The sequence below is a fragment of the Schistocerca nitens genome, chromosome 1 (assembly GCF_023898315.1).
Source record: "Schistocerca nitens isolate TAMUIC-IGC-003100 chromosome 1, iqSchNite1.1, whole genome shotgun sequence".
Taxonomy (NCBI): domain Eukaryota; kingdom Metazoa; phylum Arthropoda; class Insecta; order Orthoptera; family Acrididae; genus Schistocerca; species Schistocerca nitens.
The window spans coordinates 495774287-495796686 of NC_064614.1; the positions used below are offsets into that span (position 1 = coordinate 495774287).

Genomic DNA, 22400 nt, shown 5'->3' on the forward strand with positions numbered 1-22400 from the left:
ACTCCTCTTGAGCAATTGGTTAGAAAACCAACTCGAGATGGGAACACATTAGATATCTTGGCGACAAACAGACCTGATCTTTTTGAGGAAGTTCATCTAGAAGAAGGTTTTAGCGACCATAATGTCGTTGTGGCTTCTATGTCAGTGGAAGTTGCAAAAATAAATAAATAAAATTTTAAAAAAACCAAAGGAACAGCGTAGAGTTTTCTTGTTTGGGAAAGCAAATAAACGAGTCATTAATGAATATCTTCATAGTTAGCTCCAAGCATTCACCGCGGGACACAAAGATATTGAGCATCATTGGTCGGAATTTAAACGTATTGTCCACCATGTGCTAGAGAGGTATGTACCTTGCAAAGTATAGGGGAGGGAAAGGATTCACCTTGGTACAACAAACAAATTAGGAAGTTGCTGAGAAAACAGAGAATTTTGCACAGTCGTTTTAAACGTTGTCACTGCCCCGCTGACAACCAGAAATTATAAATTTTGCGAAATTAAAACAGCTGTCAGAAGGACAATGAGAGGTTCTTTTAACGAATTTGAAAGCAATATTTTATCTGCATATTCTAAAAATAACCCCAAAAAATTTTGGTCGTACGTAAAATCTATGAACGCTACAAATAATTCAATACCTTCTCTTGCTGACAGTACAGGTAATGTAACTGATGATGATAAATAGAAGGCCGAAATTCTAAACCTAAAAACTCGTTTACGGTAGAGGACTGCAGCAACATTCCCACTTTCAATTACCGAGCAAACGAAAGGATGGCTGACATAGTGTTTAGTGTATCTGGGATTGTAAAATAGTTAAGATCCTTAGACTCCAGGAAGGCATCTGGCCCAGACATCCCCGTAAGATTTTATGTTGACTATGCTAAAAATATAGCACCATTGTTATCCATCATCTATCAGCAATCATTGGAACAGCAGAAAGTTCCACGGAATTTGAAGAAGGCCCAGGTCATAGCAATCTATAAAAAGGGTAGCAAATCGGATGCACATTTAACTGACATCGATCTGTTGCAGAATCATGGAAAATATTTTGTGTTCAGACATAATGACCTTTCTAGACTCTGAGAAGCTCATCTGCAGAAACCAGCACGGTTTTAGGGAACAGCGGTCATGCGAGACACATCTGGCCCTATTTGCGCATGATATACGTACAACAGACTCGAGATACCGGCTCCCAGGTTAATGCCGTATTTCTCGACTTTCGAAAGGCTTTCGACTCAGTTCCGCACTGTCTCTTGCTACAAAAAGTGCGCGCTTAAGGTCTATCCGATGACATATTCGGTTGGATAGAAAGTTTTCTGATAGACAGGGAGCAGTATGTCGTCCTGAACGGGGTGACTTCAACAGAAACAAGCGTAACTTCTGGTGTGCCCCAGGGCTGCGTAATAGGTCCTCTGCTTTTTACGATTTAAATAAACGATCTGGTTGTTGGTAGTGACAGCAGCCTGAGACTGTTTGCCGATTATGCTAAAAAATGTTCAAATGTGTGTGTCATCCTATGGGACTTAACTGCCAAGGTCATCAGTCCCTAAGCTTACACACTACTTAACCTAAATTATCCTACGGACAAACACACACACCCATGCCCGAGGGAGAACTCGAACCTTCGCCGGGACCAGCCGCACAGTCCACGACTGCAGCGCCTAGACCGCTCGGCTAATCACGCGCGCCGTTAATGCTGTAGTCTACAGGAAAGTAGTATCACACGAAAGTTGTGAACAAATCCATGAGGATTTGCAGAAAATAAATGCGTGGTGTAATGACTGGCAGTTATTTCTCAATATTAGTAAGTGTAACCTACAGCGTATAACAAGGCGAAAATCCACATCAATGTACGAGTACAAAATAAATGCCCAGTCTTTGGAAGCGGTAACGTCCGTCAAGTATCTGGGTGTGACTCATCGAAATGATCTCAAATGGAATGATCAGATTACATAAGTAACGGGTAAGGCGAACTCTAGATTGCGGTTTATTGGTAGAATCCTGAAGCGATGCAGTCCTTCAACAAAGGAAATAGCTTACAATACGGTAGTTCGTCCAGTCTTGGAGTATTGTTCGCCCGTATGTGACCCTTACCAGTCAGGTCTGATTCAAGAGATTGAGAAGGTCCAAAGAAGAGCGGCAAGATTCGTGACTGGTACATTTATCCATCGCGAGAGCGTTACATATCTCATAGAAAGTTTGAAGTGGGACACACTTGCAGGTAGTCGGCGCGATAAACAGAAGGGGCTGCTCACAAAATTCCGAAATCCTTTCTTCACGGAGGATGTAGAGCATATATTATTACCACCAACTTTCAAATCGCGCAATGATCACCATTCAAAGATAAGGGAAATAAGAGCTCGTACTGAGGCGTTCAGACAGTCGTTTCTCCCTCGCGCGATCCGTCAGTGGAACAGAGGGTGGTGGGCGGGGGTATTATTTTGGCGTGAATTGTGCCCTCCGCCACACACCGCTTGGTGGCTAGCTGAGTATATATGTCGATATGTAGATACCTATATGATTACCACCTACCTCAAAACACACTGCTACTTACGTGCTGCATTCCAATAGTGACCTTATTTTACTGAGACACTCATTGTGATACTGTCCTCATTCCACAAACTTATTAAGTATCCTTAATTTGCATGTCTATTTGGAATGTACAAATGTTTATGTACTCTGGTATTTTACCAGTAATATTCTATGAGAGATTATTGAAATCGGGTTTTAACGGAAGAATAACTTCACATGGCCCGTAGTGTGCTATAAAATATTTTTGATTGATTTATAAAATGTGTAATGATTTTCATATAGATCACACATTGCGAAATCACAAGATTGTTTGATGTTGGGAATTTAATTATCGTTCTAGTCTTAAATACATAAATGACCACGAAATCGAAACGGTCTGAGGTCGTCCTACGGGCAATTAAAATAATTGTTATGTAATGCACAGTATCTTTGACAGGCATTAGGCCTAAGAATGGCCATCTGTTCCCCTTGTCGTTCCGTTCTAGAAACACCTGTTACACAAGCAGAATCACGCAGCAATTAGTCTCAGCGGACGACCTAGAGAAAGTGTGGAAATTGTGACGTGACGTTTTCCGTTTTGGGAACACCCATTATTTTCCAGAAAGAAGTATACTGCGACAGACTGAGCTGGGCAGAGCGGCCAGCTGGAAGTGGTAGTGGAAGCTCTTGTTATGGTGCGCTCTGCCAGGCGTGGAATATTTGTACTAACTTTGGGGAAACTGGCAGTAAGTAATAACTATCACTTCTGCAAATAAAAGTAATCACTATTACACCCTTGCCGTCGATGCAAGTCGTTTTCCGGCGTTATTGGATGCGGCAAATGTTGCACCATATTGCTTTACGTATGCTGATTGTGGTACTTCGGCAGCCCAAGTTACTAGAGACGCGAGGAATACGTAGGAGTATCTTGGTACCACGTCGTCGGCTGCACTGCGTCAGCCAAGGCAAGTGGTGTGCAGTACTGTGCGCGCGAGCCACATTCAAATTCATTCGGCAGGTGAGAGGTGTGTATTGCTTTCATGTACCATCTGTGACAATTAACGAGTGTCCACATTTCATTTCAAGCAGCCATTTCATTCGTTTTAAACTTTATCTGAAAGTTATTTGTTTCTGATTGGAAAGTTTCATCAGTTAAGGAATGGTGTCGGTGTGTATTAATGTAAGAAAAGGACCCTCACAAATTTGACGGATCGCGTTGTTCCAGTGTTTCCTTAACTTTTTTGAGATAAACTCATTCACTCAAAGTTCAAGATTCAAGTCATCGATGCCTTAAGACCAGTATGAAATTTAGTTTTTTAAGAAGTGTATTAAAGCAATACTTAAAGACGAAGTAATTTAAAGTCTGATATAACAAATATTAATAACATTCATGAAGCATTAAATTCAGTAACTGTTCTAACCGGGTTCCCGGGTTCGATTCCCGGCGGGGTCAGGTATTTTCTCTGCCTCGTGATGGCTGGGTGTTGTGTGCTGTCCTTAGGTTAGTTAGGTTTAAGTAGTTCTAAGTTCTAGGGGCTTATGACCACAGCAGTTGAGTCCCATACTGCTCAGAGCCATTTGAACCATTTTTGAACTGTTCTAAGTCGAACAAAGAAGTTGATTTCTCCAATGTTCGTCTCTTCAGTTTGTGGCGACGGTTTATAGCAAGCAGTAAATTGTTTTTCAGAAGGATTGTTCATAATCTGAGTTGCTATTGATCCTGACCTAGTGGTGTATGCTGTCACTGCGTTTCAGTGGGAAACGTCAATAACGGTCTGAACGAAGTAAATCTTTAAAAGATGTGCAAACGTGGTTAATTATATTAAGAGGGTACAGGTTACAACAAAATCAGTGTTCATAGTGTTGATACAGTTGAGCTAGTTGCGAGTCGACTGTCGTAAGTTACGAAAACTAAACAACGTGGTGGCAAAGTCACGCTACTTTGCAGGCGTGACCAAAAATTCTAAACGTAAGTCGACCATGGGACACTTTGTTTTATGAACAGGGAAATGGGTAATAGGGTCGTTTCGAGATCTTACGGTAGAAATATTTTAATTCATGGCGTGAAAGCAGCAAAATATTCTCTCCTAAAATAATCGCTCGATCGTTTCAAAGGGATAAAAATTGGCTGTTTATGTGTTTGCATTGTTACAAGAATCAAATGGCAACCTGCTTGGCGATTGCTTGTCGATTTCATTGCTTTACGCAGGCAGCCTTTGCTGGTATTTCCCGAGGCTGAGTAGATCGCGTTTCAGATTATTGCATCCACCTAAGTGAACCCGTGGATTTCGTATAAAAAGCCCGTGTCGCTAGCCACGGACGGAGAAAGTCGGTCTAGTACCCGATAATCTGAGTCACATTTCGTTAAATCGGATGAAAGGGTAACGTTAGAACAATTCGTTGCACAGAAAGATGTTTTCACCTTAAGGCAGTGAGCCTGTTTGCGGGTGGCAGCCCGGCATGTGCAGGTGTGATACGTACCCCTCCACGCAGTGGGCGGCCGTGAGGACCCACTGGTCGTTGATGACAGACCCACCGCAGTAATGGCTGCCGTCCACCTGCAGCGACACCTGCAACAGTACAAATCCACTACCTGCAACGGAACCATAAGAAGAACGCAAAGTACAATACAGTCGTCACAGTGGCATCCAAATTCTGGCTACCGATCTATATATATTTGGTCGTCCATTGTTTCCCAACGAATTAAGTTCCGTGTGAACGAGGGTAGTTACACGTAATAACCATAATGGTGTACGAAATTATTCTCCATAGTATGCAGGCTACTAAACTGAACTGAACTCCGTCCGAACAGGCCTTGGAAGGCCCAACGGAATCGTCCGCTGCCGTGTCATCCTCGGCCCACAGGCGTCACTGGATGCGCATACGGAGGAGCGGTGGCCAGCACATCGCTCTCCCGGCCGTATGTCAGTTTACGAGACCGGAGTCGCTACTTCTCAATCAGGTAGCTCCTCTGTTATATTATGCAGGCAACAAACGAAATATCAAAACAAGCGACCAAGTAGTAGATGAGGTGCAGCACAAATGAAGCATGGTGGACGTGTGGAATAGTCTAGCACAGGAAAATGGAATATTCCGCGCCAAATACTTCTACTAAACGTTCATTTGAGAGTGATGTTTCTGGAAGTGACTCACCGACTACGGGAAAATAGGACCAGAAAAGAATCGAAGCGTTGACCTTACAGAAGAATGCTAAAAATGAAGTGGATTGATAAATTATGAAATGAGGATGTTCTTCGTAGAGTCGTCGAGGATCAGAAAACGTAGAAAACTGTACGTGGAAGAAGGGACAGGATTACGGAGCATGTGTTAAGATACCAGGGAATAACTTTCATGCTACTAGCGGATACCGTACAGGGTTAAAATTGTAGTGCAAGACAAGGGTTGGAATACATGCAAAAATTTATTGGTAACGTAATGTGTATGAGTGTTACTCTGAAGTGAAGACGTTTGTACAAGGAGGGGGGACGGCAGGTCAATCGTAATTAGTTGCATCAAACCAACCAGAAGGCTGAGGACCTCAAATGAAAACATCTATGTTTTAATACCACACCTGTCTGTATCGCATATGAGGTTGTACAGCTCCATCTCTGCTCAGCGTATTCTGATGTCCATGACCACCCATTTCCTTCCTTTGCACACAAACACATCAGCCATTACGCTCCTCTACACATATATGCATGTATACGCATGCAAGCCGGCCGCGGTGGCCGTGCGGTTCTAGGCGCTGCAGTCCGGAACCGCGGGACTGCTACGGTCGCAGGTTCGAATCCTGCCTCGGGCATGGATGTGTGTGATGTCCTTAGGTTAATTAGGTTTAAGTAGTTCTAAGTTCTAGGGGACTGATGACCTAAGATATTAAGTCCCATAGTGCTCAGAGCCATTTGAACCATTTATACGCACGAACACACGGAAAAGTCATTCCCACACAACTACGGCCGTGTATGCCTTGTGTAGTGGCGCAACCCCTGTGTCTCATCACAGTTTCCGGTAATAGGAGATATCATCACAGATATACGATGTCTGGTAGCTTAACTCAGAGCAGCAATACCTAATGATTTTGCCTCATCATAGTTAGGCACACTACCTTCCTGAATGGTTTTATTTGTTAACTTGTATTGTATTGCATGTTAACCGGGGACCTAGAAACGACGGAGAGGCTCCGTCCCCGCCGCAGTGGTCCACAACCCCACGACGACTACCGCAGTCCACTTCACCCCTCCGCCGCTCCACGCCGAACCCAGGGTTATTGTGCGGTTCGGCCCCCGGTGGACCTCCCAGGGAACATCTCATACCAGACGAGTGTAACCCCTATGTTTGCGTGGTAGAGTACTGGTGGTGTACGCGTAAGTGGAGAACTTGTTTGCGCAGCAATCGCCGACATACTGTAACTGAGGCGGAATAAGGGGAACCAGCCCGCATTCGCCGAAGCAGATGGAAAACCGCCTAAAAACCATCCACAGACTGGCCGGTTCACCGGACCTCAACACAAAGCCGCCGGGCGGATTCGTGCCGGGGACTAGGCGCTCCTTTCCGCCCGGCAAGCCGTGCGTTAGACCGCACGGCCAACCGGGCGGGCTCACTTGTTGACTTACTTTCACTGTTTCAAAAATGCTAACATTTTACTGAAACTTACATGTACTGACATACGATACCGTGCAGGATAAATTTTCATCATCTGCCCATTTATGATAGTGAAGGAAAACAAAATCTTATATTACACAATTATGTGAAATTAAAAATTACAATAAAACTGTACAAAATATTCTCGAGGTAAGAGAATGTACGATATAATGTCAGATAACGTTTCCTATTTCACAGCCTTCGTAAAGCTGTCTTCATATTTCAGTAAATCTTGTTTTTTAATACAGTACATTGCATCTATACACTTTTTGCAGTACGGTGCAGTGAACAAAGTCGCTGAAATGTTTAAAAAAATGGCTCTGAGCACTATGGGACGCAACTGCTGTGGTCATAAGTCCCCTAGAACTTAGAACTACTTAAACCTAACTAACCTAAGGACAGCACACAACACCCAGCCATCACGAGGCAGAGAAAATCCCTGACCCCGCCGGGAATCGAACCCGGGAACCCGGGCGTGGGAAGCGAGAACGCTACCGCACGACCACGAGATACGCGCTGAAATGTTTAAGATACAATTATAGAACAACATATGTCTGTTGCATTTCCTTAGAAATATCTTACGCTAGGGTAGACTATGACCGATTTTAATATTTTCCAACAATGATAGTTATCGTCCATGTAATGCTACTTTCCAAAAAATACATTTTCAATAATATTCGTGTATGAAGGTGAAACCCGCGTGCTAAATGTGCATGTAAAATAATTAAGTTGCTATAAATGGTAAACATGCATAATAATTTTACTCATTATTATTAAGACATTGCGGCTCTCTGGTTATAGATTCTTCACCTAAGTGCATGGTTTGTCCACGAGGGCGTGGTAGTAGGTTGTTGGCGCGCTCTGGTCGAGATTGGAGAGAAGGTAAAAGTTAGGCCCCATCACGATGAGCAGGAGTGTTGCCAATCGGTACGAAGGTGCGTTTGGTACCTTACGTGTTCCCGAGAATCGACATCAACTGATTTGTTACGCTATTAAATTTATTCTTGTCATGTTCTGTCATTTACATGTTATATTTTATGAATTTGTTTGGTGAATTGTTTTTTTTTAAGTCTTGATTTAGTCTGTTGCAAGCTATTTTGTATACCGGAAAGCAAGTGACATATTTGTTAATCTGTTTCTCTTCCACAGAAGCTTAAACTATTTGACTATAGTCTCCCCCCTTGTTATCTTATGTAACACTTAATACAACAGATTAAGTGCTGTATGCGTTCAATCTTGGAATTCGTGTGGATCTGCAGTAAGTCACAAGGCTAAACCAATCTGGTCATTTAAGCGTTTTTAAAATTTGGTGTTAAATTTATATTTGCATTTTTAAATGATTGCTAATTTGTCAAGTATTCTCACCTGGGGTTATATATAATGTTTTATTCCGTTCGCCTAAGTCCTGAATTTCAGGCCTTGTTATTAATTATAATATGGCTCTTGCTTGTTCATGTATAAGCATGTATTGCTTCTCAGATTTCGGTTCGGATCGATGATAAGTCAGTGGGTCGGGGGGGGGTGGGGGGGGGGCGAAAGTGCCGAGTCCTGAAATAAACCGTCTAGTAGTTGGTTCTTGTTTGTTACATCTAATCTTTGTATGCTGTATTCAACCTTGTTATTTCAATGTACTAATCTCCGATTTGTATGCTAGGTGGGCGCCTCATGTTTACATTAGTCCTAGCGCCAACTGGTGGCTGCGCATCGTGTGACCAACTTTCTCTATGCATTTCCTTTCCTGTTTGGTATTTTGTGGCCGGCCGAACGGAATTTGACTGTGACACGGATGAGTTATGCCAGCGCTAGACATTTTTGTGGTTTTGTGTTATAAATCTACATCTACATAGACACTTCGCAAGCCACCGTACGGTGCATGGCAGAGGGTATCCTGTACCATTACCTGTCATTTCCTTTCCTGTTCCAGTCGCAAATAGAGCAAGGGGAAAACGACTGTCTATATGCGTCCGTATGAGCCCTAATTTCTCGTATCTTATCTTCGTGGTCCTTACGCACAATGTATGTTGGTGGCAGTAGAATCGTTCGGCGACATCTTTCAAGTGCCGATTCTCTAAATTTTCTCAATAGTGTTTCTCGAAGAGAACGTCGCCGTCCCTCCAGGGATTCCCATTTGGGTTCCCGAAGCATCTCCTTATTACTTAACGTGCTGTTCGAACCTACTGGTAACAAATCTAGCAGCCTGCCTCTAAATTGCTTCCATGTCTTCCTTCAATCCGAGCTGGTACGGATCCCAAACACTCGAGCAGTATTGAAGAGCAGGTCACACCAGCGTCCTATATGCGGTCTCCTATACAGGTCAACCACTCTCCCTAAAATTCTCCCACTAAACCGAACTCGATCATTCGTCGTTCCATTTCATATCGCTTTGCAGCGTAACGCCAAGACATTTAAACGACTTGACTGGGTCAGGCAGGACACAAGTAATATTATATTCGAACATTACAGGTTCGTTCTTCCTGCTTACCCTCGTTAACTTACATATTTCTACATTTACAGCTAGCTGCCATTCATCACACCAACTAGAAATTTTGTCTAAGTCGTTTTGTATTTTCCTACAGTCACTCAACTTCTACACCTTACCGTACACCATTAAATCATCAGCAAACAGCAGATTGCTGCCCACCCTGTCCGCCAAATTATTGATGTAGACAGAGAACAGCTGCCCTGTCACGCCTCCCTCGGCATTCCTGACGATACCCTTGTCTCTGATGAACACTCGCCGTCGAGGACAACATACTGGCTTCTATTACTCAAGAAGTCTTTCAGTGACTGACATATTTGTGAACTTATTTCATACGCTCACACCTTCATTAACGGTCTGTAATGGGGCACCGTCTCAAAAGCCTTTCGGAAATCTATTTATATACTAAGATGGTGTCTGTTCTTTCGGACATGTCCGAAAGAACAGATGCTATCGGTGACCAAGCAGCTCGTCCGAAAGAACAGACACCATGTTAGTATATAAATAGTTAAGGCTCACCGGCCACATGACCATCTTCTTCTTCTGTGCAGATGCACAAACAGTGCCCGAACTCTTACGGGAATCGGTAACGCGCCGCGAGTAATGAGTATAATGGGCGGGGGCACTACGAATGTAGTGCGGGACAATACGTTGAGAATGTGGGTTTCGCGGGATGCGTGCCAGAGATAAGACACTGCAGTCGCACTATCCTCTGTGTTGTTGGTGGCTCAGATGGATAGAGCGTCTGCCATGTAAGCAGGAGTCCCAGGTTCGAGTCCCGGTCGGGGTACACATTTTCATCTGTCCCTGTTGACGTATGACAACGCCTGTAAGCAGCTAAGGGTTTTCATTTCATTGTAATATGGAATCTGCCTGGTGCCCTCCATCCATAGTTCGCAGTACCTTATGTGAGATAAGGGCAAGTTGAGATTCGCACGAGCGATGCTTTCTAAAACCATGCTGGTTCGTGGACATAGCTTCTCACTCTCAAGACACTTTGTTATACTCGAAGTGAGAATACGTTCTCGAATTATGCAGTAAACCGAAGTTAGGGATATTGGTCTATAATTCTTCTAGTTCGTTCTTCTACCCTTTTTATATCCTGGAGTCACCTGCGCTTTTTTCCAGTCACTTGGGTTTTTTTTCTGTGCGAGAGATTCACGATAAATGTAGGCTAAGTAAGAAGCTAATGCCGTGGAGTACACTTTGTAAAGCCGAATTCCGATTCCAACCGGTTCTGGTGATTTATCTGCTTTCAAATCTTTCAGTTGTTTCTCTACGCCAGAGATGCTCATTGATGTGTTGGCAGAAGAGCCAACACCTTGTTGCTAGAGGAGGCCGAAATGCACGCGTTTAATTACACGCAGACTGGCGTGAGGTCTGGAACAAGGTAAAGTAATTATAGTAGCCAAAAATAGTACATAGCTTCTGGAATATTTAACTTTAATCCATAATTGGAGAACATCTCTCTTGTTGATACATGAATTATAGTCTCAATATAAACTGGTAATGGCGCCTTGCTAGGTCGTAGCAAATGACGTAGCTGAAGGCTATGCTAACTATCGTCTCGGCAAATGAGAGCGTATTTGTCATTGATCCATCTCTGGCAAAGTCTGCTGTACAACTGGGGCGAGTGCTAGGACGTCTCTCTAGACCTGCCGTGTGGCGGCGCTCGGTCTACAATCACTGACAGTGGCGACACGCGGGTCCGACGTATACTAACGGACCGCGGCCGATTTAAAGGCTACCACCTAGCAAGTGTGGTGTCTGGCGGTGACACCACACTTATCACTATGTCATCATTACGGGAGTCTGTCCGTTGGTCAAATGACGGTTTATTTGTATGATTCTCCTGTGTGAACGATTTCTTGAACGTGATATTTACGGTAGCGAAACATAGAACTAAGCCACGTTATATCGTTCGCCAGTTCCGGGATGGAAGTTACCGGATCTCTTACAGATATTTTGATATCAGCCACTACAGTTCAAGCACACCAAGAGTCAACTAGTCCTAATATATCAAGAGATCAATTAATAACTTGGCCATTACTTTCTACATCTTTATTGGGGACACTATTTACCTTGTTATTCCTGTATATTAAAATTCCCATTGGGGAGCTGTATTGGCGATCTTATTATCCTGTTTATTAATGACAATGTAATATTCATGTACTGCTGAGTGTTTGTATATCGGTAATTCTTCCACCATGCTGCTTATGCTATCGTAAATTTAGACACTGCTTTGCTCTGGAATGAGGTTGAAACTTTAAAGCCTGTTTTTATAATAACGTTCTGTTCCAGTTTCTTACCGAATATTAAATGAGTATTTTAATTATAGTTAGCTGAATAATTTTCATTGTGATTTAAGTGCCTTCCATGTTACCTGATTGTTTCTTAACTTACTGCACGCAAAATCTCTGTTCATATTTATTAATGCTACAAAATTGTTTGGTCACCATTTTGCAGAAGATATTTAATCACTGAGTAAATTGTTAAATTTAATGGTCAATAAATGCGTGCAGTAAAATTTTGAATTAAGGTTTATAAACCTCTGATCCATCCTTCGCGAAAAGGAAATTAATCAAATTAATCATGTATTCTACGAATCTAAAGTTAGAAGCCGTAAAACCCACGAAAGCTACCAGGTGTTATACAACTTTTATGAGAAAGAGATTTATTGCAATTGCATGACTGGTTCAGAATAGCCGTTTCGAAAGAGGTGTTTCATATGTTTAATGCTTTGAAGGCTGTTGTGACGTAAATCATGAAAACAGTTGTGCAGCAAATGTTCTTATAAAACTTTTCACAACTGTTGGAACACCAGTACTTATTTCTGGATGCACGTTAGACGTATTACATCAATTTTATGAAAATGCGATTTATTAGCAACTGCGCGACTGATTCAGCACAACTGTTTTGAAGGAAATGTTTTATATACTTAATGCATCACCATAAATCATTACTTTGAGGGCTATATGGGATGTAAATCATGAAAATAGTTGTGGAGCAACTGTTCCTATAGAACTGATCATAAATGTTGGAACAGTATTACTTATTTCTGGATGCACGTTAATGGTACATAACGCTCTCTTTGCGATGAAACCGACGGATGTAAATAACAGTATACCTAGAATATTCACCGTAATCTATGGGTAGAATTTGTGGCATCTCTGACTGGTATTGAAAAGGTTCTGGGTCCCAGGTTCGACTGAAGCCACTGCTTAAATACCGAATAAAAATCACCAGCTCTGGTGGCCCAAAAACTTCCGGTATATAGAGTCTCCTTCGTTCTGTCAAAGAGAGCGGAGGAACGAATGGAGGTTCGGAGCATCCTCTTGCGTTTGGGGCTCGAATGTTTTCCCAAAAGATGCAAGAATCAGCATGAGGATGCAGAAAGCAATGGGAACGACAGATTTAAGGACACATTATGTGTATGGAGAGATAGCGTGTATTCACAAGATATGTGGCCTATAATTGAAAAAGATTCATAATGATCTCTTCAATGACAAAAGATTTCCAATCAGTCCCCCATTCGGATCTACGGGAAGGGATTATGAACGGAGAGGTGACCACGAAAAGAAGATTGAAAAATCAGTGAAAGAGTAACAGTCTAAGAGTAACAAGTTGAATGCGATAGATCTGAATGCGTTAAAAAACTAAAAAATCTGTACAGCGAAATGCAAAGACTCAGTCTAGATGTAATGGAGTTCAGTGAAGTGAAGTGGAAAGCAGGTAAGGGTTTCTGATCGGACGAATATAAGGTAATACCTGCAAAAGCAGAAAATGGTGTAAAGGTGATGATGATGTTTGATTTGTGGGGCGCTCAACGGCGCGGTCATCAGCGCCCGTATAAAGTCTCAGTTTTTACACAGTCCATTTTCTTTTCACACTCCAATCTAGTCACTCTCAAAAATGATGAAATGATGACAGCACAAACACCCAGTACCCGGACAGAGAAGATCCCCAACCCGGCCGGGAATAGAACCCGGGATCCCGTGATCCAGAGGCAGCAACGCTAGCCTCTAGATCACGAGCTGCGGACATGGTGTAAAGGGAATGGCATTCGTCATAAATAGGAGGGTAAAGCAGAGAGTGAGTTACTATGAACAGTAATAGTGATATTCTCGTCAGAATCGAGAGGAAACCTACACCAACAACAGCTGTTCACATATACATGCCTACCTCACAAGTAGAAGATGAAGAAACAGAGAAACTATATGAGGATACTGAACGTGTAACTCTGTATGTGAAGGAAGATGGCTACCTAATAATCTGGAGGATTGAAACGCTGTAGTAGGGGGTGGAATAGAAGACTGAGTCATGGGAGAATATGGGACCGGAAGTAGGAATGACAGAAGAGAAAGACTGATTGAATTCTGCAATACATTTCAGCTTGTCATGGCGAAACACTGTTCAAAAATCACAACAGGAGGAACTATATCTATAAATCGCATGAAGACGTGCGAAACTTTCAGATAGATTACTTGAAGATCAGAAAGAGATTCCGTTATTAGATATTGGCTCGTAAGTCGTACTACGAAGCAGATATAGATTCGGATCGCAATTTAGTGATAGCGAAGAGTGGGATTAGAGAATTGTGCAAAGGAATCCATGCAGAAAGAAGAGGGAAAATAAAGTGCTGAGACACAACAAGGATCGTCTGAAGTTCTCTAAGATTGAAGACACTGAGATATTGAATACCACAGTAGGCCTTGCAGTTAAAGAGGAATGAATATCTCTGAAATGGGGGGTCACAAATGTGTAGCAGAAAAATACTGCTACACGGAAAATACTTCGAAGAAACCTCGGATAACAGAAGAAATCAACTGATCGTTGAAAGCAACAAGTACAAAAATGCTCAAGACAAGTCAGGAACACAGCAGCGTAATGGAACGGAGCAAATAGGAAGTGCAGAGAAGTCAATACGAAAAGCCTGCAGAAAAAAATGCGAAGAAATCGAAAGGTAATGGTCGTTGGCAGGACTGATTCAGCCTAAAGAAAGTTGGAAATAACCTTCGGTGAAATTAAAACCAGTTTCATACTGTGGTTAACTTTTAACTGATTGTTAATGCACTGAATTCTTGTTGTTTCCGTTAATCGGGATACTTGAAAATGCTTTAAGATCGAACTTGTATAACAGTACAATAAATAAAGAAATGACAGCTGTATGCCGTATCAAGTATTTTAAGAGTTTGATGAAGTTGCAGACCAAAGTTCAATCAAGATGATTTTACACAACATGAGATTCAGAGAGAGATTTGTAAAAAAATTAGTTGTAATGGTGTTACAAAAACGGATATGGTTGCCTCGTACAGAAATATTGTTTATGTTACAACAGTGCCTATTTGTGTCAGTTCTGTCAACCACTGAATTAATTTCTCTTTGCTTCTGACTATGACGAATACATACACCCTTAGAACTCATGACCTCAAAATGCCTGGTTGTAAAAATTTGTAAGGCAAACTGGAGTAGGTAATTTTCAGTGCAGTTTCTGGCTTCTGGTTATCAATAACAAAACAAATGTTAGTTTTCATCCGTCTGGGAAAACAACTTATTCTACGTGCCACCAAACTGAAAGATTTCCCCCAAGAAGTCATTTACATTAATGGTACTCTGATCATTTGCTATAGTAATGGATCACTGTACAGACTTGGAAGCACCAAAGACTCAAATTCGTGTAATATGAAACAGAGATTAAAGGGCAAAATATAACCTTTTGTAAGTAGCATGCTGTTCATGCCATGGTCAAATGTTCTGTCAACGAAGTGAAGGCGATACATTTCACACAACGTATTGTGCCAAGGTGGGTAAGCTAAGAAAAGTACCGGACATGACTGAATCGCTCATGCGTAGTTCACTGAGATACACTAAACATGGCAGACGTGAACTGCAAACTTTGAATATAGGCTTGACAGAATTATGTCCTGTGAACATTGCTGGCCTCTACAAAATGTGTAAAGTTGAAACTATTCGCAGACTGTGTTGTATAGTATTTATAATTTCTCTTACTCGTTCTCCTGCATGTAGCTTAGATCAGTCCGAAACATCAGTCTGCAGCTCTGAGTAGTCAGCGTTCCACAGAGAATTACACAGAGCTTTCCCAAGCTATTGCAAATAATGTGAATAAAAGCAGCGGAACTGCCATAGACATGAATGTCAGACACATGCATAGATGCTCCTGATTTTGGATATATATTGTAGGCTGTTTGCCTTAGTGCATGCGTATGCGAAAGTTAATTGCAAATACTAGTCTTCCAATATCAACTAGAACATACGCGCGATGAATGTAGTTATTTCTGTACAGACGGCTTTTTCCTTTAAGATTCATGTGCACACATGTACTTTCATGGGATCACCGTTTAATGTAACACCATGAGACGTTTCTTTCTAACTGTAACACATGCCGAAGTCTACAAAACAGTGACAAAGACTTTACTACCTTATTCCTCGCTCTGTCTATTGCCTCTTCCCAACTACAAACCTTACTCCACGGCATGCTACTCTCTCCAGGAACTACATTATTGTTTACAAAGGGGGTGCATAATCTCGAAATTCTTAGAAGCGATAGCTTATCACCACGCGGGATTAGCCGAGCGGTCTGGGGCGCTGCAGTCATGGACTGTGCGGCTGGTCCCGGAGGAGGTTAGAGTCCTCCCTCGGGCATAGATGTGTGTGTTTGTCCTAAGGATAATTTAGGTTAAGTAGTGTGTAAGCTTAGTGACAGATGACCTTAGCAGTTAAGTCCTGTAAGATTTCACACACATTTGAACATTTTTTGATAGCTTATTGGTGGATACTAGTTTGCACTCTCTGGGTTGGCTCACCTGGCTGGGGTATTCCCCGTCATCGGCTGGCTGTCCGCCGATGATGCGTCCGTGGAAGGGAAGCACGCTGGGCCAGTCTTTCGGCCAGTCCGGAGCTTCTGCCGGCAACCGCACACCTGCAGCACACAAATGGCCACCACCGTGGCATAGGCGGAACAGAAACAGGGGCTGAAAGACGGCACACAAAATTACACTGAACAGCTGTGATTTTCCCCGAAGCCATTCCTTAACCTTCCAGTGAAACTGAAATGGTCTATAAATTATTTTCATGTGGACGCAATACCAAAGGTATACAATTTCATGTACTCTCAACACACGGACATAAGGTGCATTATTAACGGTATACAAACAAAGACGCGCGGTATGATAGTGAAACAGCATTTTGGTAGACTGTAGACTAAGACTCTCCAGATGATATATGCTATAGATGGACATTGTCTACAAGCTTAGAATCTTCAGAGTGTCAACTGTTACCGTTATATTAAAGGGAATTTTTCTAATCAATGTTTAGAAAGAGAGGACATCGTCTCGAGCGACAGTAAATATGAGTGAGATTGTTGATCATACAGTGATACAAAATGGCGATTTAATTTTTGTAAGTTTTTCTGAATGCCGTATATACACTGAAGAAAGAAACTAGTATAGGCATTCGTATTCATATACAGAGCTATGTAAACAGGCAGAATACCTCACTGCGGTCGGCAACGCCTATATAAGATAACAAGTAAATGGAGCAGCTGTTAGATAGGTTACTGCTGCTACAATGGCAAGTTATCAAGATCCAGGTGAGATTGAACGTGTTGTTATAGTCGGCGCTCGAGCGATGGGCCACAGCATCTCCGAGGTAGCGATAAAATGGGGATTTTCCCCGTTCGTGTACCGTGTACCGTGGATATTAGGAATCCCTTAAAACATCAGATCTTCGACAGCGCTGCAGCCCGAAAAAGATACTGCAAGAACGGGACCAACGACAACTGAAGAGAATCGTTCAACGTGACAGAAGTGCAACCCTTCCGCAAATTGCGCAGATTTGTGCTGGGCCATCAACAAGTGTCAACGAAACATCATCGACGTAGGCTTTCGCAGCCGAATAACCACTCGTGTACCCTTGATGCTTGCACGACATGAACTTTACACCTCTCCTGGGCCAGTAAACACCGACATTGGATTGTTGGTGACTGGAAACATGTTGCCTGGTCGGACGAGTCTCATTTCAAATTGCATCGAGCGGATGGACGTGTACGGGTGTGAAAACAACCCTATGAATCCATGGACTCAGTTAGTCAGAAGGGGACTGTTCAAGCTGGTGGAGGCTCTGTAATGGTATGGGGTGTGTTAAGTTGGAGTGATATGGGACCCCTGATATGTTAGAAACGACACTGACAGGTGACACTTATGTAAGCATCCTATCTGATCACCTCTATCCATTCATGTCCATTGTGCATTCCGACGGACTTCGGCAATTCCAGCAGTACAATGCGACACCGCACACGTCCAGAATTGCTACAGAGTGGCTCCAGGAACACTCTTCTGAATTTAAACACTTCTGCTGGCCGCCTAACTCCGCAGACATTAGTCGAGACCATGCCACATCGTGTTGCAGCACTTCTGCGTGCTCGCAGGGCGCTGCACGATATTAGGCAGGTGTACTAGTTCCTTTGGCTCTTCAGCGTAATACTAAAAAGGATGGTTACAGAACATGGACAAACTGTTACCTTTTTCATACTAGTGACATGTACTGCCAAGCACTGACAGAAAATTCAGTTAATGTTGTGACATACATATCCACGACTTATTTCTTAGGTCACTTCCTCTGATTTGCGGCCAACAACAGTCGTTTTACGATGCAAAGTTATAGCAAAACCCCCTGGCAAAGTGTAGTACTGAATGGATAATCGAATTTCATTAAAGTCATGTATGGAATGTTTATCAAAAATTTTGTAGAAATGCAGTTCAGATTAACATTCACTTCCTTATGTAACCAAAAGTTTTTTTTTTTTTAAGATTAATTTATTTACGTTACAGGGTTAATTTTGGGAAGTTATATAATGTATCATTTAGTCACAATACACGCGGTTTCATTCATTCCTTTGGCCAACAGGAATCATGATAACAGCTCCGTTTGTTATGAAAGTTCACTATCGAGCCAAAATTCACTGACCTCCACACACTTATTGACTAATTTTGTACGTGTTAGACTTTCACCCGAAATTAATGGAATTTTCCACTGGCAAACTAATTGCGATTAAGGTGAAACTCGAAAATTACAACAGTAGCACACAATTTTTTCATTACACTATCATTGTTCAAATGTGTTTTAAAGTGCACAGATATTAAATAAAGCCGAGATTGACTCATGATGGCCAAATATATAATATTACTCGTATTTTTTGAGAAAGCGCTCAAGAATTTCATCTTTTGGAAAAATAGCTGGATCCTATTTGTATCATTAATCAAAGATAGATCAAGTAGGTAATAAACTACGCATTTGAATAGTCGAAGTTCTTGACACGTTTCTCTTTCGCTAGCAACAACAATAAAAATAATAGTAATAATTTTCTTAATAAAAACATAAATAAAGATAATTTGATGCAGAAAATTGAGAAAAGTAAAATATAGTGTTGATGAACTGAAGTAAGGCAGTGATCCAAGAACGTAAAATCATGCTACGTCCCCATATATATATATATACGTTCTTGGATCACTGCATTACTTCAGTTCATCGTGTGTGTGTGTGTGTGTGTAAGGGATTAACAAATCACGATGACCTCTCCTCTTCATTAAGTAAGTTAAGCTAAGACTACCAATTACGAAACTGATCTTAATTAAGTCCGGCTTAGACTGTTATGGTAATGCTAAGTAAAACTTACAAACACAGGTTCCTGCTATGAGGAAAGACGCCAGTAAAATATCACGCATTGTTGAGTTCCTCGTTTCTTTCACTAAGCTAAATCGCTAAGACAATTCACTGTTCTAAAGTAGCACTCTTATATACAAACCAAATACCTGATAAAAGATTGACAGAGGTGTCATCTGTCACTCATTTAGATGGATGGTTTGCGTAAATGAGGGTCAGCGTCACGCTCAAAATACTTATCGTACTTGCGACAAATCCCGTACGCTTTTGATCACTGTTTGATTACTTTTACGTGACAGGTCGAGTGTCTAAGATAATCTCCTCCCCCCCTCTCCTACCCCACAATTCGGTTAATCTAGACTGGTGTCCCTCAGTTTTCAGCATCAAGGGAGGTGGGCTAGTGGCTAAGGTTCTGAGCTCGCATTCGGGAGTGGAATCAAATCCTGCATTGTCAGTCCGACTAATATTTTCCATTATTTCTCTAAATCACTTCAGACCAATTCTGGGACTATTTGTTGAATAGGTTAGAGGCTTCTTCCGACGTACATACGATCAAATTTTCTTTGAGAATCACAGCAGCGCTTAAGATCTCCACCTAGGACGATTTATTTTAAAAGCTACAGGAACCTGAGCAGATTCTGACCAGATTATAAAAGTTGGTCAGTATACTGAATGTTCATCCGCAGATCTCGTCTTGAAAACGAAGCTATAGGGAGACAGATAGAGAATTTATCGGTAATTTAAGTACATCAGTGTAAATTATATTAGTATTAACAAACATTTTGACTGGAATATTGGAACAAAAGTTGGGAAATGGTGCTTGTCGAGTCGGAGGAGTAACTGAACTCGTGGTTTTGGAGACGGACAGCCTGCAAAAAACGATAAAATGTAGAGCGTCATCGTGAACCTTTCATATTTAGGGTGCGTTTTTAATGCCCTCTTAACCTGATAAGGCTTTAGAATGTTGAAGAACGTAAGTAGTCTCTAGTACTACTTTGAACCAGACTTGTAATGAGCTAGAACAGACAAGCACAGTGAATTCAAGTATCCACTTATTTCAATACTGGCATCTCATTTAAATACTTTCTTAACGAACAATAAAGCTGTATGATTTCTAACACCACCATGATTCTAAATAGCTACCCCCGACTCAGATGCTGCTGTAAGTAATAATAATAATAATAATAATGGCGTGTGACGAGGGCCTCCCGTCGGGTAGACCGCTCGCCTGGTGCAAGTCTTTCGATTTGACGCCACTTTGGCGACTTGCGCGTCGATGGGGATGAAATGATGGTGATTAAGACAACACAACACCCAGTCCCTGAGCGGAGAAAACCTCCGACCCAGCCGGGAATTGAACCCGGGCCCTTAGGATTGACAGTCCGTCGCGCTGACCACTTTATTTTTTTTTCGCGGGCAAGCGCTCTACGACTTTTTTTTCCGCTGCCAACCCCTTTTTTTTGTATATACATGGACAAAAGGCGTCTTTCAGTTACAACAAACAAAATTAGAAAACTACAGCCGTAGCAACAACAGAACAAGAGTTCCTTCTAAACTATGAAAAAGAATTTGAAACTAATAGTGTGATAATAGATAATAACGAAAGAAAAATGTAACCAAATCCCGCACGCCATTCCATGTGCATGGCCCCTGGGCGTACAGATTCCATGTTCCAAATTGTTACAACATTTCGCGGCGTGTGGAGCCCCATGTCGGCGGTCATCCTCTGCCCGGTACTCCCCAACTGTGAGGGGGGTTGTCGAAGACACTCCGCAAATAGTTCACAAATAGCTGTCGGTATCGGGGTGTACACTCAAGTGTGCTATGACTGTCCTGGAGAAATTGCCAGTAATCAAGCACCATCTTCTCATCATCGCGAAAGGGGTAGTATACGGACATGCCTTTAAACCATGTGAGAGCGTGAGTCTTCGCAGGTGGGAAATAAGTATCCTCTGGACAAAGGAGGAGCCGTGGCTCAATTGTGCGAGGTGCGATACGTAGGTAGCAGGCGAGGATCTTCTGCACTAGCAGCCATACCTCTAACGCCGATCCACATGTTAAACGGTGTTCGTCAGTATCCACGAGGTGGCAACGTGGGCAAAGGGGGGAATCCGTCATCCCAAAAGCGTGCAGCCGTTGTCGTGTTACAACCTTCCCGTTCACCACCTGGTACCACGCGGCTCGTACCCACGTGGGGAGGAACGGCTTCTGGACCGCTCTCCACACTGCCGGCCATAGGGTCGTAAGGCTCTTCCTCTCAATCACATTCCGAGGTATGGACGTTAGCAGCAGTCTGTAAACGTCTCTCGCCTTGGGAGTGCGAGTGTTGGGAAGGTCTGGGTGCACGTAACTATATTCAAGAATAAATGCCGAGAGGTGCGAGAGTGAAGGTGTAATGTGCGCAACAGTGACAGGTGGCAGAAGAGACGCCGGCAGCAATTCCTCTAACAGACGTCCCGTAAGGGAAGCATCTTTGTGGGTCCACAATTTCATCATTGTGCACAAGTATAACGCTGTAGCTCTTGCTCGTACATTTATAAGTCCCAGTCCGCCATCACGCGGAGGGAGGGTGAGTGTTTCGTAGCGGACTTTGAATAGGTGTCCGGCGGTAAGGTAATATCCAAACGCTGCTTGCAATCTGTGTGCCATCGCTGTCGATATCGGTAGGACCTGGGCCATGTGGATCATCTTAGTCGCCACGTGAAGGTTGAGGTATTCCACACGCTGTAGGAGGTCCATCCGTCGAAGTAAGTTCCGGCGAACTTCTGTGCGTATGGCCTGTAGTAATCGTGCGTAGTTCATTGCAGCCGTGCGGCGCACATCCTGTGTAAATGTTATGCCCAAGAACCGGATCTTGTTAACTAGTGGGAGTGTGGCTAAAGCGTCCTCCTGTAGACCTCTCCCAATTGGCATCACTGCCGACTTGGCCACAATCATGAGTCTGCCCGCTGCCAATCCATAGCGATTGATCCATTGTATCACCGATCGTACCTCTTCACCAGATCGGACAAGTAATAGAAGGTCATCAGCATATATCCTGCAGTGAAAGGTGTGATCCCTCAATGACATTCCCGAGAGCCTGTTTTTCAACCCT

General features: G+C 42.6%; 1 protein-coding gene across 1 annotated transcript in view; it reads right to left on the bottom strand.

The window, feature by feature from the left end:
- LOC126256281 (mite allergen Eur m 3-like) overlaps positions 1-22400 on the bottom strand; it is a 62990-nt gene that overhangs the window by 38350 nt on the left and 2240 nt on the right. The window contains exons 2-3 of the mRNA XM_049955471.1: positions 16450-16617; positions 4987-5075 (exon numbers count right to left, since the gene is read on the bottom strand). Of these exons, the coding sequence (XP_049811428.1) occupies positions 4987-5075; positions 16450-16617 (257 nt within the window). The remainder of the gene's footprint in view (positions 1-4986; positions 5076-16449; positions 16618-22400) is intronic.